This window comes from Lactuca serriola, chromosome 3 (genome assembly GCF_051521515.1).
Source record: "Lactuca serriola cultivar US96UC23 chromosome 3, Lser_US96UC23_V15, whole genome shotgun sequence".
Taxonomy (NCBI): domain Eukaryota; kingdom Viridiplantae; phylum Streptophyta; class Magnoliopsida; order Asterales; family Asteraceae; genus Lactuca; species Lactuca serriola.
Genome location: NC_136410.1, coordinates 127,058,336 through 127,076,936, shown reverse-complemented (window position 1 = coordinate 127,076,936; position 18,601 = coordinate 127,058,336). Strand labels below are relative to the sequence as shown.

Here is an 18,601-nt window from a genome sequence, read left to right as displayed (position 1 = left end):
CTTCAGATCTCGATCTCCTTTCTCTCGTTGCATCTGTCTAGGTTCAAAGGGAGGGTAGCTACGATCGAATCGGGTGTTCCGGGGTGGTGCTACCTGACCGGAGGGAGGCGGAGGGGCAGCCTAGGCCGGTGACAACCACTCGTTCTTCTTCTTTGGACAGTGGTAAGCAAGAAACGAGAGAGAGAGAGAGAGAGAGAGAGAGAGAGAGAGAGGGTATTTTATTTTATTTTGTTTTATTTTTAATTGTTGGTAATAAAACAAAATTGAAAAATTAAATAATAAGGGCAAAATCGTCTTTCCAAAAAAATTCAAACCAAATTGGACCAAACTTGCAAGAAAATGAAACTTTTGGACCATTGATGCTAGCCAAAACCGTTTTGGCCCAAACATGCTAGTTTTGACATAACACAGGGACCATTTTTTCAATTTTGTCTTCATTTATCATAATTATTTTTCCATTATAATTGTTGATTTTCTAACTTATTATAGATTTTATATATCTATATTGTTAAGAACTATTGCTTTAAACTAAAAGGTTTCCATTTATCATAATTATTTCTCCATTATAATTGTTGATTTTCTAACTTCTTATAGATTTTATATATCTATATTGTTAAGAACTATTGCTTTAAACTAAAAGGTTTCCATTTAAGTAAGATAATGTACAACTATTCTTCCCATTAAACCAAATGAAATATAATCATCATATAATGGAATTCTAAAAGAAGACAAAAAGACATAGAGGCCCCTCCATTTCAATAGCTTTTGTCACCCTTTCTCTTGTTTTCGTTTTCATTCCAATTGATTGCTACATATAAAAGGCTCAAATCGTCGGGTACCCTTTGTCGATATTATACTCCGACCACACTAATTATTTTTCCTTTTGTAATAACTTTGCATTCTTAGAGGGTAAAAACTGTAATAAACAGAAAACACAAGGACCTAAAAGCAAAGCCATAAAAATTACTATTTTCATTTTTCATTTTTCATTTTTCATCAGAATCTCGCATCTTCAAACCCGTGTAAATCGCTGACTCTATTTACCGACTTTCTCATCATCGCAACTTTAGCCAGCCGATCCGCCACTCTCCAAGCCGACGTCGGCGTTAACGGCTCACCTTTCTCATCCGTATACGCCGCCACATCCGCCGCCCTGCCTCTCCGTCCAACTTGCTGAGCCGGAGACGGTGCTTGAACCTTGCGCCGCCGTTGAAGGTCGCTTATCTCCGCTTCTAAACGGAGCATAAATTCGTTACCAGAAGCCGGATTGGATTGATGCATTAAGGCACGAGCGGAGACAAGCATGTGGTATGCGCCGGTGAGATCGTTTCGATCGGTTAGCCGTTTTGATTCGGCTAAGGCTCGAGTTGTGATGAAGAGGTTTCGCAGCCGTTGGATGGCCGGAGACGATGATCGGACGGCGTTCGGCCGAGGTACAAGCAAAGCTTGCTGTTTACCATAGATAAGCTCCTGACTTGTTGATTCTCTGTAACAGCATCGCACGGATAGTATTTGGTGGGACCTTAACGCCGACGATGGCACTTTCAATTCAATCAATAATTCTGTTTCTTCATCGGCAGACAATTCTCCGATCTGTACAGCACCGGATCCAAGGACGATCGGTAGTGGTGTACGTGAATAAACCGCCGCGATTGCCGCCGGACCGGAACCGGAGATAAATCCTAGTTGCAGTTTGAGATCCTGAACCACCACGCTCAGTAAATTTCCTATGCATTTCGCGAATACGTGATCTTCAGTCACGGCGAGGTTGAGTGAATGTATGGGAATGTCGAGACGCGCGTGTGAGTAACGCGCCGAGGAAATGGATGATGATTGATCGAGGACTTCGGAGAGTAGGATGATGGTGGCGACCGGGTTTTTCTCTCGACGATCTTCTAAAACTTTCACGGCCTTCTTCACGGCGTCTTTTGAATTTGATGAGCCTTCGAGAACGGCCATGGCTTCCACGATACGCCGCGCTGCTCGTCTGCCAGTCGTTGTCATTCGCCTCAATGGTAATAACCTCTTGGAGTACGATGAGAATGCGACAATTGAGAGACGATCTTTGGATGAAAGTGCTGAAACGATTGATCTCATTGCTCTTTTGATGATCTGTAGCTTTTCACATGTCATTTTACCACTGACATCAACGACAGTGACCAAATCGATCGGAGCTCTGCGTTGTGTTTTCTCCGGCGCCGGTGGAGCTTTTACCTTCAGAACAATCGCGTAACTCTCGTGCCTCCGTGAAGAAGCGATCACTGCCGCATCTGGTAACAGACGAACATCAACATCTCTTGCATGATCCTCAATTGGAGTGTTGTTACCTCCCTTAACATAAAATCCTTGAAACTCATCGATGGATTCTTCATCGCAAGTTTCATCAGATTCTGGAATAGCAATGAACCGAGCTTTAGGAGTTAACGACGCTAATGGCTCATCATCGTTATAAACCTTGAAATTCAATGGCTGCTGCTTTGGAGATTCGTTTTTGGAAGCAACATCTTCCATGAAGAATCGCGTAGCTAGCTTTTCCCTGATCCTTTCTTCTTCCTCAACGAACTGATGTTTCTGATTCTGTTCATCTACAGACAACAGAGGCATATCTTTCCACAAACAGCTACAAACAGGACAAGCAAGGCTCCCTTGTTTCTTCACATGATCGGAGATGCAAGGGAAGTGAAAACAATGCGAACACTCCGCCGTGAAACTCGCCATTCCATTCCCTTTCTTCACGCTCTGCAAACATAATCCACATCTACGCTGCAGATTCATAAACCAGATCAATATCAGATTATCAATATATCACAAACTATGATCACCAAAATGTACAAATTCCAACGACAATAAACAAAACTTACAGTGCAAAGGCGAAGACTCGATTTGAGGAAAGTAAACGGAGAAGGAGAGCGAGGAGACGAAGGAGTCGACGACCGAAGAAAACACCGAGGGTTGTTCTTCGTCTCGCAATGAAGCTTCGGACTGACAGGAACAGATGACGACGGAGCCGGTGGTACTTTTACGGTGGTCCGACAACGGAGGCTCGGACTAGAAACCGACTGAGATCGAAGCGGAGGCGTAGATGGATTTGAAGAAGACGAAAAGAACCCAAATCTTCTCCCCAATTTTGTAGTACCACAACTACTTCCATTCCCATTGTCAATAACATGTTCATACTCAAACTCTTCCATGGAAGAAGTCATGGAGGTTGAATCACGTTCCCGAGGGACGGAAGTACAAAAAGCTCGTCTCCATCCCAACACCATCTTCTTCTTCTTCTGTAAGTTTCTCTCACTCTCTCCTTTTTTCTGGATCGATTCTTCTTTCTTCTTTATGGGTAGATATATAATATAGCTAGCTTTCAATGGGATCGAATTGATGATAACTTACAAAACAACAAGAACAGTTGGGTGGATACTGGATTGAATTAAACAAAGCTGGGAGATCATAAATGGATTAATAAATACTCGTAGAAAAAGAAAAACTCTGTTGGTGTTCCTTCTTCTAGTTGCAGAAAAAGTCGTGTGATCTTCTCTTTCTCTTCTCTTTGTTTTTAATCGGTGTGGGAGGATGAACACAAACACAAACACACCAAAATTATTATATAGTACGACTACAGACTAGTCACTACTCCTGTGTTTCATCAAGGTAATTTTTTTTTTTTTTTTTCATTTCCAACATTATCCTACCGTCCAAAAAGTTTCACTTAACGTACATATAAATGTTCATAAAATGAAAAATAGAAAAATTGTTTTTTTTAAGTAACAAATATTTTAGCTGTTTCAAATGTTCTTTTATTGTATTTGTTGTGACTTAAATTCGGACCGTTTAATATCATAATTATAAGTCTAAATTTATAAGTTCTGGACTTAATTATCTCCTGATATATGTTTTACGCGGTTATTCAGATAGTAAAATCTAATTTATAAGCCCTGGACTTAGTTATGGCTCCGCTTCAAGATTGTTGACAAATCTAAAAGCTGTCACTTTTTTTTAATTTAAGCTTATAAATACATATATTTATATTTATTTTACCACGCAGACACGGAAGGTCCATGCTATAGGTTCAGAAGAAAAGAAAAACTATGCAACGGGTTCATAAAACACAACCAATGCTCGAGACTTAATTTCATATACTTAATTCCCGCAACCCCAAACTCAATTCTTGTCGTTTCTACAAATTTTGATACAACATTCATACTACGAATTTTGGTTTGTGCACGATCAACGAAGGTTAATCTTTTCCAAAATCTAAATCTCATACATAACATACCGTCAACTGCAACCCAAGAATTTGATGGTGATACTGATGAAACCTAACCCAACACAAGATGAATATGACCAATCTGAGTCTCCATTTGCATCTGTCGAGTCGCAAACATAACCCAACGGGACCCGAGAAGCAAATAAGTCATGTTGGCTAAGTCTCGGATTGACATCTATGAAAACAAGGTTAACAAGAATTAGCAACAAAGTGAATCCTTTGGAATTAGACTCTTGTAGCTTTTCACAACAAACAGGGATAACTATTCGAAAGTTCCATTAATTAAATGTGAAATGTCTTCTTCTTTTGATCCGCAAAGTAGAAAAACTGGAATCTCTAGATAGAAAGAATATTTATCTCTTTAGGAGAGTATCTTATGAATTGACTATAACTCGAAGACCGGAGCTGGTTTTGAAGGAGAGCAAAATGGACTGCTGCATAGAACCCAACTTTTTTAGAGGCCCATATTTTTTTTTAAAATCTATTATTTCTAGGGCCTAATTTTTTTTAGTTGTTATCATATGTCATTACTCATTAAAATACTATGATTTTACTATGTTTATTGTTATAAAGTTTATAAAAAAAAAAAAAAATTAGTTTATATTATTTAATTCGTTTCACGTTAGTGTCTAAGTGTCTTTTTTTCCGGCTCATTTTGAACATTTGAATCCTCAGGACTATCCTACTGAAACTTCTTTCAATTAATCAAGTAGGTAAGAAATAAGATCTAAAGTGGTCTAATATGTATGTGAAGATAAGGAAACTTTCAACTATTTACAACAAGATGACCAAATACTGAAGCGGTCAGTTAGAAACATATAAATATATCAATTTATGTAACATTTTTTTAATTATTTAACATAAAAATATTTATTTATGAAAAAAAAAACAAGCCTCATGCATATTTATTAAAACATACAAATATTCTTATTCACTATTTTTGTATATATTTGTAACATTCACATATAACAAATTAACATATTTCTACCATCTTATCTAGTTATCTACCAATTTTATCTCTTAGTGTAATATTCTTGTCAACTTTTATAAAAAAAAAAATACATTTTTATTTATTTATTACATTTCATTGTTTAAAATATAACAAATTACACGAATTAATAAAATTACAACTTTTATTATAATAACATATCCTCTTATTATATTATATTATTTTATAGTTTCATGGAAAATTAGGTTGGTATTTATTTGGATTTTGGATCTAGAAACATTTGCAAAAGAGTGGACAAGTGGCAGGGTACTTTTAAGTTTCGAGGTCAATACTGTTTAGTTTTCAGGAAATCATCAGACTGGAATGACAGGCTGGTGTGTAGGTGATAGGTACTTCTTTGTACACAAGTCAATGTTCCGGATAAACTATCTTTTTCTTTCTCTAGTCTTTCTTTTTTTTTTTTTTATTTAATTTGCTGAATATGTAAATTATATTATGAGATATTATATACAAACAAATACGTATACACTAATTTACAACAACATTTTAACATGGAATATTTATAGAAATGACTATTAACAAAAATATAAAGAAATATAGCAAATAAGAAATATAAAGGATGCAAAGACAAAAGATATGATTTTTGTAGAAAAACAAGTGTAATAGAGGAATCAAATATCCTTTTATTTTTTTACCTATCTTCTTACTCATTATATTAAAATTAATGTCAAAATAAAAAAAATAAAAAATTAAAAAAAAATTAATGAATTTCATATGTCATTAGTTTATATAAATATAAAAATAAATAAAAACAATATAAAAGAGGATATTTAATTTTCTTTTCAATATCTTTTAAATATCATATTGTCACTTTTGTAAATGCAATATTTAACATCATATGAATACAACACTATTCCACTGTTCCGGCAATTGTAAAAATGAATTAATTGTATATTGTCCAAATAGCAATTGTAAAGATGAATTAATTGTATATACTATTTTCCAAATATGTATTACATAATAGCCATATATCTTTAAAAAATGCATGTGTTTGAAATTTGATTTAAAATTTTCGTCATTAATTACAACTTTTAGAAAGACAAATTGTCACACCCTCGAACCAGACAGTGGTAACGTCCGATGGCTCGTGTGACTATAAATTGAAATATCATCATAATGAATATACATGAAACATAACACAATTATCACCAAACATTCCATAATACAACTGATATTGTTCACATCAAGTACATTGTCTTACGTTACATATTCCAAAATATTAATTGTACGATGATTGACATTACACAAAATAAATTCATATACTTGAAGATTTCCCTGCTTAACGGTTACCTGAGAATACAAGTTAATTTGAAAACAGTCAACATATATAATGTTGGTGAGTTCATAAGCATGTTTGAATGAAAGTCTTTGTATTATTTGTAAAACCTAGAAAATCCGATATTTTCTGTAAAAAGCCTGAAAAATGATGTATCAGTCAAGTATAAATGCATGTGTGAATTCCATTGTAAAATATGAATAGATATGCAATCCAGAAATTCTTTGTATTCTTTCTGTTGTAAATAGAAGGTAATTAAATAATAGTATTTCCCCAGAAAATCTGATATTTTCTGATTATAAATGTGTTGTGGTCTTAAACCCTAAAACCATGTATTGATGTATGTATGATTTGTATTGACATGATTAATGTTCTGATTTCCGTAATGTTATGGTGATAATGATCTCTGTGTGAGTTGTTATAACCATGCTTGATAGGGACTAATTCGCCGCCTGTCTTGGCATTTTCCAAACGCCGGTTTGTTGAAGTTAAGGTTTGTCACCCTAGACTGGCCTAGTCTAACTGTAGCGAATAGCTCAGGTGTGGGGGAGTTACCCCCGTATAGATCTATACACAAACCCTCGCTCTCCCTCCAGGAGACTCTGGTTATAACTACAGGCTACGATCATACACTCAGCGGTGTCAATCGACATGTCTCGCTAGATCCCAATTGTTAATGTATAATTATTCGAATTTTACGATATAAGATGTATATGAATTTAGATTCTTGCGCATACCGATTAAGAATTTATATGAAAAGACAAAACCCAACCAACCTGGAAAAGGGACATTTGTGGTCCATTAGGCATGTAAGTTATTTACAGGCTTATTGAGTATGCAAAAGGACACTTAAAGGCCCATTAAACATATAATGAATAGTCCAGGCCCAATCAGCATGTAAATGGGCCACCAAGGCCCAATAAACATGTAAAAGGTGATTTCGGCCCATTAAGCATGTAATTGGGTCATTAAGGCCCAATAGACATGTAAAGAATGAATTGGGCCCAATAAACATGCAATTGGACCATGAAGGCCCAGTAAGCATGTATAGTGGTTATTAGGCCCAATAAACATGTAATCATTGTAATTTGTTTCTGTTCGTTACGTCATTTTTATTTGAGCTTAAATATTTATCAAAAAGACGTAAAATGCTTAATTTTGTTATAATGGAAATCTTCAGCCCATTAAGTTGTAACCTTACAATTTGGGCTTATTTTCAACAAAATTGACTCTTTAGGTCCCTTATGACTTAAATAAAACATTTAACGACTTATTTCACCTAAAATGACATTTTTGGTCATTTTTGATAAAAATAACATTTTAGCCCACTAAATTATGAAACTTTGTATTTTCAGCCCAATTATAAAATAATATACAATTTCGGTCCAAAAATACATTCATTGACATTTTCATCCCTTATTCCATAATAAATGACATTTCTAGCCCTTATTTTGTAAAATTTGCATTCTCAGCCTAAATTTCGTAAATTTTACATTTTTGGCCCAATTTAGAAATAAGTGTCATTTTTAACCCTTAAATCGTGAGTTTTTCATTTTAGGATCAAGTTTACATATAATGACATTTTTGGTCCACCAAACTCAATATTTTTCAATTTTGGCCCAAGAAAGCCGTAAAGGCCATTTAAAGGCCCATTATGCGAAAATTTTCATTTATGGTCCCTTTAATATCAAAATAACATAAAAGTTCATTTTTGAAATATAATGACTCTTTTTATCCTCATGAAATCCGTGTATGTCATAAAAGTCCCAACATTTTATTTGTTTGACAAATATAGTCCTTAAACATGGTTTATTATAGTTTTATTCAACAAGCATGCATGTTTAACATTTTCACCCTTAAAGAGTGTTGTTTTGAGTATTTTAGTTAACACACTCAACCATGTTTAATACAGTTTTCGAGATCTAGAATATTTAACCATATTTTCACAATAAACACACACATAACATGCACAATACTTAGATCTATCACATAGTACTTGTATTCTCCCCCCAAAACATATGAAAACCGAAAACAAGGGGGTATGAACTAACTTTGGGGTTTGGATCGGTTTTGATGAAGAGATGAAGGAGATTTGAAGGTGTTTTCGGCCTTGGTTGCTTCCTTGAAGAAGTTTTCGAACTTGAATATTTTTAGAAAACATGATCATGAAATGAAGCTTTGTAAGTATGAAATTTTAGCATAGGAATGGAGGATAACAAGTAGTACATGATGATAACTTACCAAGAAGGATGATCTAGATGAGAACCTCTTGAAGACACACACCAAATCTTGAAAATTTAGAGAGAATGAGGAAAGTTCTTGAGAGATTTCTTGTAAGAGTTTGAGGAAAATGAAGACGGTGGTTGTGTATGTGTGTTCTCGGCCGAAGATAAGGAGAAGGAAGAGAGAAGTTAGTGGTTAATACACCATGGATAATGTTTTTGCTTAGATGTATGCCATGTAATTAGCTTGGTTACCCTCTAAATAAACGTGAGGTGTCACCACCTCTTCCCATGCAAATCCTTTTCTTTTTTTTTTATATATAAACACATTGGGCCGAGAATGGGCTCAATGAATGAAGGTGAAATAGCTTTGGGATCAAATCCTTGGCTTTGATCGAATTTCATAGGCCTCATAATATTTTTCGGCCCATTGGGCCCTTAGGATGGTTCACGACCCATTAGAACCAAAGAAACTAGGTTTATGGCCCATTAGGGCTATTGGAGTTTTTATGGCCCAACTTGGCCCATTAGGGTTAGCATGAATCATTTTAGGTCCACATGGCCCAATATGTTAATTTTTATGAATGTGGGTCCATTTTGAACCCAATTAGGGTTTCTAGGCCCAAAATAGTCGAATTGAATGCTCATTGGTCCTATAGGCCCAATAAGAAAATCCTAGTCCATAATAATCTTAAACCGGGATTTTTAAGGTTTTCAACTCCTAATTGACTTTCTGAAATGTTTTGTATAGAGTTTTGAACTTTAATGGGTGAACCTCGATTGAATTTGTTGTCATTAAAATGAACATAATGCATATCTTCAAGTTAGAGTTACAAGTATTATCATAGATAGCGTTTACATGAGCACATAATTTCCTAGCAAAATGCTAGTTGTGACATCATCCCCCCCGTTAGAGGGAATTTTGTCCCAATATTCTTTTGAAGTTAGGATTATGAATAAGAGAATATGTGAGAGTACTTCTGCTTCATTAGGTCTTCGCGTTCCCACGTGAATTTCGGTCCACGCTTAGCGTTCCACCGAACCTTCACAATCGGAATGCGACTCTGCTTTGTACGCTTCACTTCCCTATCCATAACTTCGACCGTTCTTCGATGAACAGGAGATTCTCATTGATCTCGATCTCTTCTAAAGGAATGACGATAGTTTCATCGGATAAGCACTTTTCCAAATTAGAAACGTGGAACACGGGGTGTACATTGCTGAGCTTCGCAGGTAGCTGCAGCCTATATGTCACTGGACCAATTCGAGCAAGAATCTCGAATGGTCCAATGTTTCGTGGGTTTAGTTTCCCCCGTTTCCCAAAACGGATCATCCCTTTCCAGGGAGAGACTTTCAATAACACTTGATCCCCGACTTGGAATTCTAAAGGCTTTCGTCGTTTGTCAGCATAGCTCTTCTGTCGGTCTTGTGATGCTTGAAGTCGTGCTTTAATTTGGATTATCTTTTTCGTTGTTTCACGAATGATCTCTGTCCCTGTGGGAGTACTGGTAGATGATTGCCCTTTTGCTAGTTGGGTGTCGCCCACCTCAGCCCAGCATAGGGGCGATCTGCATTTACGTCTGCACAGAGCCTCGAAAAGAGCAACCTTGATGCTCATGTGATAGTTGTTGTTGTATGAGAATTCAATCAAAGGCAAGTGAGTATCCCATGACTTGCCGAAATCAATCACACAGGATCTAAGCATGTCTTCAAGTGTCTGGATGGTGCGCTCACTCTGACCATCCGTTTGAGGGTGGTAGTCAGTGTTCATATCTAGCTGTGTTCCCATTGCCTTTTGCAGCGACTACCAAAATCGTGAAGTAAATTTACTATCTCGATCCGAGATGATAGATACTGCACCCCATGAAGTCTCACAATCTCCTTAATATATATTATGGTTAACCTTTCCATCTTGTAGGATTCCTTTATTGGTAGGAAATGAACGGATTTAGTTAACCTATCGACAATTACCCATATGGCATCCAATGCATCAGTTGTCTTGGGTAGTTTGGTCACGAAGTCCATAGTAATCCATTCCCATTTCCACTCGGGTATCACGGGTTGTTTCAATAGTCCTGAGGGCTTTTGGCATTCCACTTTTACCTTAGCGTAGGTGAGGCACTTGCTTACATAAGTGGCAATTTCTGCTTTCATGTTTGGCCATCAATAATGTTGATTGATATCCAGGTACATCTTATCTGAACCAGGATGTATGGAGTATCACATCTTGTGGGCTTCATGCATGACTACTTCTCTAAATTCCCCAATCTTAGGAACCCAGATTATGTTCATGAAGTAATGAGTTCCATCCTCTTTAACGTCAAATTCCTTATCCATTCCTCGCAATGATTCACTAGTGACATTCTCCGGGTTCAATGCTTCCAATTGGGCTTCCTTGATCTGTGAGGTTAGGTGAGATTTGATGGTGATTGATAGAGTTTTCATGCGACAATTTGAATATTCCTTTCGGCTTAGGGCATCGGCTACCACATTAGCCTTGCCTGGGTGGTACTTGATATCACACTCGTAATCATTTAGCAGCTCAACCCATCTCCGCTGCCTCATGTTTAGCTCCTTTTGATTTAAAATATGTTGGAGGCTTTTGTGATCGGTGAAAATGGTGCACTTGGTACCATAAAGGTAGTGCCTCCAAATCTTCAAGGCGAAGACCACAACTCCCAGCTCGAGATCATGGGTGGTGTAATTTACTTCATGTGTTTTTAGTTGCCTGGACGTATATGCAATCACCTTTCCGCGTTGCATAAAAACACAACCTAAACCTTGATTTGAAGCATCATAGTAGACTACGAAGTCTTCAGTTCCCTCTGGTAAGGATAGCCCTAGTGCACTACAAGGGGCTTGGTTCAAGGTTTGGAAGGAAATCTCTTGCTTCTCAGTCCAATTGAAAGGTACACCTTTTTATGTTAGTGTGGTGAGAGGTTTGACTATCTTGGAGAAGTTCTGAATGAACCTTCGGTAGTATCCTGCAAGACCCAAGAATTGGCGAATTTCTGTTGGTGTTGTCAGAATTGCCCAACCTTCAATGGCTTTGACCTTGGAAGGATCTACATGAATTCCTTCCTTGCTGACAACATGTCCCAAGAAGTTCACACTACGGAGCCAAAACTCACACTTGGAGAGTTTCGCATACAACTTCTCAGCTCGCAGGGTCTCTAAGATCTGTCGGAGATGTTGGCTATGCTCTTCTTCGCTTCGAGGGTATATGAGAATATCATCGATGATAACGATTACGAAATTGTCAAGGAATGGGCGGCAGACTCGATTCATGAGGTCCATAAATGCAGTGGGGGCATTTGTTAGACCGAAGTGCATCACGACAAATTCATAATGACCGTAGCGAGTTCGGAAAGCAGTCTTAGAAATGTCCTCGTCTCGGACTTTGAGTTGATGATAACCTGATCTCAGATCTATCTTCAAAAAGTAACTAGCCCCTTGAAGCTGGTCAAATAGATCATCGATTCGTGGAAGTGGATACCGGTTTTTGATGGTGAGCTTATTTAGTTCCCTATAGTCAATGCACATCCTGAAGGATCCGTCTTTCTTTTTAACGAAAAGAACCGGAGCTCCCCATGGAGAGAAGCTTGGTCTTATGAATCCTTTATCCAGGAGTTCACTCAGTTGGCTTAATAATTCTTGCATTTCAGCGGGAGCCAACTTATAGGGTGATTTGGCGATCGGAGTGGCTCCAAGCACGAGGTCGATTCGAAATTCGACTTGCCTTTCTAGGGATATTCCTGGAAGATCTTCAGGAAATACATATGGAAAGTCGCACGCCACTGGGATGTTATGAAGGTTTATTTATTCCTTGGTTTTATCCACAATATGAGCTAAGAACGCGTAATTCTTCTTGAGTAGGCACTTATGTGCCTTGATGCATGAAATAAGACAAAGATTTGTGCTGGGTTTATCTCCACATATTATTAGGGTTTCGTGATTGCGAAGATGAAGGCGAACTGCCTTCTCGTGACACATAATATTAGCATGATGGGGGCTTAACCAATCCATGTCAATTATCACATCAAAACTCCTAACATTTATAGGCATCAAATTTATTTGGAAAGAGTGGTTGTTTAGTGTTAACGTGCATCCTATATAGATATCTTTAGTTGATTCAGTCTTCCCATTAGCCATTTCCACCGTGAAGGTTTCATTGAGCTTCTGGGGTCGTTGATTTAGTAAATGTTTGAACTTGTTACTAATGAAACTTCATTCTTCCCCACTATCGAATAAGATGCATGCATATGTGTTGTTAAGTAGGAACGTACCGGTGACAACGGTAGGGTCCTGGACTGCTTCACCTTGTCCCAAAGTCAAAACTCTTCCCGATCCTCCAGCTCCTTGATTGTTAACATTGGTTCAATTGCGCCTAAAATGACCGGTTCTCCCGCATCCATAACAGGTATGACTGGCCCCAACATTAGTGTTGTTGTTGTTGTTGTTTGGCGTCTGGTTCTGTTGAAGCTGAGTCCTACATTACTTTGTTGTATGACCTTTCCGATTGCACCTTGTGCAAAACATCTCTCTGCATTCCCCATGATGATGGAAGTTGCATAAGTTACATTTGGGGAGATTTCATGAGTACTGCTTTGGAGCATTTGGCATGGATGAGGCTGGAGCATGTAGTGTGGATGAGACTTGAGTAGTAGTAGCATGAACTGCCACTGTTTGTTGTTTCTTTGACGACTCTGAGCCTTGTCTCCCCTTCCGCTTATTGTTATTACTCGTCTTGTTATCACTTTCCCTCTTGCCTTCGATTTCTCCTGCTTTGTCTCCCTTCTTGTTGTTGTGGTCATACAGTTTCTTGGCCAGTGTCTTGGCACTATCAAAGGTTTCCAGATTTGCTGCTATCATGTTTCCTTGGATTGGAGAGGTCAATCCCCAGGTGAACCTTTCGATCTTCTTTCCCTCAGAAGTAATCATTCCAGGGCAAAATAGAGACAACTCACTAAATCTGGATATGTAAGCATCGATGTCGGAGTTTCGAACTGTGAGATTCCATAGTTCTTGCTCCAGTTTCTGGACTTCCCCACGTGGGCAGTATTCAGCCATCAACATCTCTTTCAACTCCACCCACGGCATAGCATTGGCTATGGGGAGTGTCATGGCTTCCACATGTCCGTTCCACCAGGAAAGAGCTTGATCAACAAATGTGCAGGCTGCAAACTTGACCTTGTACTCTTCGGGACATCCGCATATTTCAAAGACTGATTCAACCTTCTCGATCCATCTTTTCAGGGTTATTACGCCTCTCGTTCCGTTAAAGGTTCGTGGTTTGGCGTTGGTGAAGTCTTTGTAAGTATAGGCCTTGGTAGGCCCTTGATTCATTCCTTGATTGGAACTTCCAGCTCCATTCCCATTGCCTCCACTGTTGTTTCCGTTGTGGATGTGAGTCAGAGCTGCTGCAGTTGCAGCTGAAACTGCTGCTTGGAAAGCAACTGAGTTCATCTCTAGAGTAGGTGGTGGTGGCGGTGGTGGTGAAGTTTCATCGTTGCTCACTGGTGGGTTCCTTCGAGGCATCTTCTGTCATAGAACAAAGAGATGATGAGCGCATAGTGTATATTAGGTTTAGAGTACTACTATCTCGGTGATTCGATTTGTGCATGTAATTAACTTCATAATTTATCATGAAACAAAGAAATAAGTCACATAGCAGATAACAACATCACGATAAAACACGTAATATTTCTACTAATAATATCCGCTTTAGTACATGAAAAATTTGCCTTAAAGGCATACAATACATAAGAAAAAGTGTAAAATCTGACAGGATGACGACAATATGAATAGTGTAATCACTTAAACATATGGTCGGTAATACATAAAATAGTCATACACATAAAAAGGAAAATCATAACGATACTAGTAGGTGAGGGAGCGGATCCTAGTCGCGACGAGATGCATCAGGAGGTGGTGCTGAAGAAGTGGATGCACCCTGAAGTCGAGCCAACTGTCGCTCGGTGTCTCGTAGTCGGGCCTCCCACATCTCCTGTCTCATGTGAAAATCTATGATAACCTCCAGCGTTTCCTGCTCCGCTCTCGCAACCGCAACTCGCATTTAGTGCATTTGGTCAGCAGTATTCTGAGCCAAATTACCAATATCCCTCAATCGTCTTACCATGACCGGAAGTGCTCTATCAGCTAGCCCTCCATCCCTCAGGTCATAGAATTCTCTCGCCATACCAAACAGGAGTCGTTGTCCCTGCTGTCTGCTCCACCTCTAAATATCGACACCCCATGGAGGTGTAGGGCCATTAGGTCCCATTCGGTGAGCTGACACTCTCACTAGGAATGGTGGATTAATGACTACGGACTATGAGTCCGAATCACCGTCGTTGTCATCACTAGACTCTTCTCCTCCAAAATCTGCCACGGGTTCTGCAGGTCAATCTTTGATTTCTTCCTCCTATTCTTCCTCTTCTTCGGGGTATTCTTCAGGTTCCTCTTCTGGTTCTTCCAACCACCCGTTATTTCCCTGATTGGGAAAATAAGGATCCCCGGGGTGGTGGAAACCAACCATAATGTCTGCACGAAAGCATATAAATAAATCATATTTAGATTATTCCTATAGTATTTTAATTATTTTTAAGTTTGATTAGATATCCTCCTTTTTGGATATTAAAAGGTAATTTTTCGGTTTATTGATCATCACAATTATTCCTGGACCAATGTTTGTCCTATTCTGAAGGAATGTAGTTGATCAGGCTACACTCACCCCTAATACGATTACATGCTGCCCAGGTTTAATCGCAACTTCAAATTTCTCCAAAGACTTGTGTAGGTTATTTTAATGTTGATTTTCTAAAATGCACAGGTAAGTGTGTATTTTATTTATTTTGTTCAGATTTATTTTTAGTCCTATTGTGTTTATAGTTGCATATCATGTATGGTTAGACATGCCAGTTCATTATAAACAATGCTCTGATACCAACCTGTCACACCATTGAACCAGACGGCAGAAACGTCTGAGGGCTCGTGTGACTATAAATTGAAATATCATCACAATGAATATACATGAAACATAACAAAATCATCACCAAACATTACATAATACAACTGGTATTGTTCACATCAAGTACATTGTCTTACGTTACATATTCCAAAATATTAATTGTACGATGATTGACATTACACAAAATAAATTCCTATACTTGAAGATTTCGCTGTTTAACGGTTACCTGAGAATACAAGTTAATTTGAAAACGGTCAACATATATAATGTTGGTGAGTTCATAAGCATGTTTGAATGAAAGTCTTTGTATTATTTGTAAAACCCACAAAATCCGATATTTTCGGTAAAAAGTCTGAAAATTATGTAATAGTCAAGTATAAATGCATGTGTGAATCCATTGTAAAATATGAATAGCTATGCAATCCATAAATTCTTTGTGTTGTTTCTGTTGTAAATAGAAGGTAATTGAATAATAGTATTTCCCTAGAAAATCCGATATTTTCTGATTATAAATGTGTTGTTGTCTTAAACCTTAAGACCATGTATTGATGTATGTATGATTTGTATTGACATGATTAATGTTCTAATTTCCGTAATGTTATGATGATAATGATCTCTATGTAAGTTGTTATAACCATGCTTGATAGGGATTAATTCGTTTGTCTTGGCATTTTCCAAATGCCGGTTTGTTGAAGTTAAGGTTTGTCACCCTAGACTGGCCTAGTCTAAATGTAGCGAACATCTCAGGTGTGGGGGAGTCACCCCCGTATAGATCTATACACAAACTCTCGGTCTCCCTCCAGGAGACTCTGGTTATAACTACAGGCTACGATCATACACTCAGCGGTGTCAGCCGACATGTCTCACTAGATCCCAATTGTTAATGTGTAATTATTCGAATTTCACGATATAAGATGTATATGAATTTAGATTCTTGCACATACCAATTAAGAATTTATATGAAAAGACAAGACCAACCAACATGGAAAAGGATATATGTGGTCCATTAGGCATGTAATTTATTTCCAGGCTTGTTGAGTATGTAAAAGGACACTTTAAGGCCTATTAAGCATATAATGATTATTACATGCCCAAACAACATGTAAATGGGCCACCAAGGCCCAATAAACATGTAAAAGGTTGATTTTGGCCCATTAAGCATGTAATTGGGTCATTAAGGCCCAATAGACACGTAAAGAATGAATTGGACCACGAAGGCCCAATAAGCATGTATAGTGGTTATTAGGCCCAATAAACATGTAATCATTGTAATTTCTTTCTGTTCGTTACGTCATTTTTATTTGAGTTTAAATATTTATCAAAAAGACGTAAAATGCTTAATTTTTGTTATAATGGAAATCTTCAACCCATTAAGTTGTAACTTTACAATTTAGGCTTATTTTCAACAAAACTGACTCTTTAGGTCCCTTATGACTTAAATAAAGACTTATTTCACCCAAAATGATATTTTTGGTTCTTTTTGATAAAAATAACATTTTAGCCCACTAAATTACGAAACTTTGTATTTTCGGCCCAATTATAAAATAATTTACAATTTCGGTCCAAAAATACATTCATTGACATTTTCAGCCCTTATTCCATAATAAATGACATTTCCAGCCCTTATTTTGTAAAATTTGCATTCTCAGCCTAAATTCCGTAAATTTTACATTTTTGGGCCAATTTAGAAATAAGTGTCATTTTTAACCCTTAAACAGTGAGTTTTTCATTTTTGGCTTTGATCAAATTTCATAGGCCTCATAATATTTCTCGGCTCATTGGGCCTTTAGGATGTTTCACGGCCCATTAGAACCAAAGAAATGGGGTTTATGGCCCATTAGAGCTATTGAGTTTTTATGGCCCAACTTAGCCCATTAGGGTTAGCATGAACCATTTTAGATCCACATGGCCTAATATGTTAAGTTTTATGAATGTGGGGCCATTTTGAACCCAATTAGGGTTTCTAGGCCCAAAATAGTCGAATTGAATGCTCATTGGTCCTATAGGCTCAATAAGAAAATCCTAGTCCATAATAATCTAGAATCGGGATTTTTAGGGTTTTCAACTCCCAATTGACTTTCTGAAATGTTTTGTATAGAGTTTTGAACTTTACTGGGTGAACCTCGATTGAATTTGTTGTCATTAAAATGAACATAATGCATATCATCAAGTTAGAGTTACAAGTATTATCATACATAGCGTTTACATGAGCACGGAATTTCCTAGAAAAATGTTAGTTGTGACATAAGTCCACTTCTCTCTCTCTCTCTCTCTCTCTCTCTCTCTCTCTCTCTTAAATCCATAAGGTTATATTATATGGAGCCAAATCACGCATAGGTGTTAGTGTATATCTATCTCTTCATTTTATCTTTCTCTCTCTCGCTCGCTCTCTCTCTGTCTGTCTGTCTCTCTCTCTCTCTCTTGTTCACTATATGTTCACTAGTGAACACTTCCCCTAATGCTAGTAAACATGTATGGATATTAAGGACCAAAGATATGCATTGTAATTATATTGATATGTATCCCTGATTTCTCTCCTGGATTGATTCATTCCTATTATACTGATCGGTTATATTAAGCCAATCCTTGTAATTGTTTATGTGTAAAAAAATATACATACGCATTCAATCTCTTATCATCTATATGGTATCAGAGCGTACAACTCTAAAGAGTCACTGATCCAATCTCTCACTTCACAGCCTATGATATCGTTTCGTTCTTCAGAAACCTTGTGCTACAATGAGCTCTAAACCGATTATCCAAATTACAGCTACAACCCACTTCCCAATTAAACTCACATCGAGTAATTTCCTAGTCTGGTGACGCCAAATTGAGTCAACCCTAATCAGGCTTGAACCTG

The 18,601-nt window shown here is 37.5% G+C and overlaps 1 protein-coding gene and 1 long non-coding RNA gene across 2 annotated transcripts; one reads left to right on the top strand and one right to left on the bottom strand.

Annotated features, from left to right (window-relative positions):
• Nucleotides 1-680: 680 nt before the first annotated feature.
• On the bottom strand, nt 681-3,570 carry EDA40 (Zinc finger (C3HC4-type RING finger) family protein). The gene is made up of 2 exons (XM_079031207.1): nt 2,862-3,570; nt 681-2,763 (listed from the first exon to the last, which is right to left on the bottom strand). Exons 1-2 carry the CDS (start codon nt 3,264-3,266, stop codon nt 997-999), a joined length of 2,172 nt encoding a protein of 723 aa, XP_078887333.1. The 5' UTR covers nt 3,267-3,570; the 3' UTR covers nt 681-996.
• Nucleotides 3,515-4,574, top strand: LOC145093136 (uncharacterized). Its single transcript, XR_013702773.1, has 2 exons — nt 3,515-3,648; nt 4,043-4,574. It is a non-coding gene; the product is annotated as an uncharacterized LOC145093136 (long non-coding RNA).
• Nucleotides 4,575-18,601: the final 14,027 nt, after the last annotated feature.

What these genes read in the sequence shown, in the direction of transcription:
- EDA40 (XM_079031207.1), bottom strand. Translation starts at nt 3,266, where the DNA reads ATGGTGTTGGGATGGAGACGAGCTTTTTGTACTTCCGTCCCTCGGGAA. An exon ending in CGAGTCTTCGCCTTTGCACT is followed by an intron (nt 2,764 to 2,861) that starts GTAAGTTTTGTT and finishes ATGAATCTGCAG; the next exon opens with CGTAGATGTGGATTATGTTT.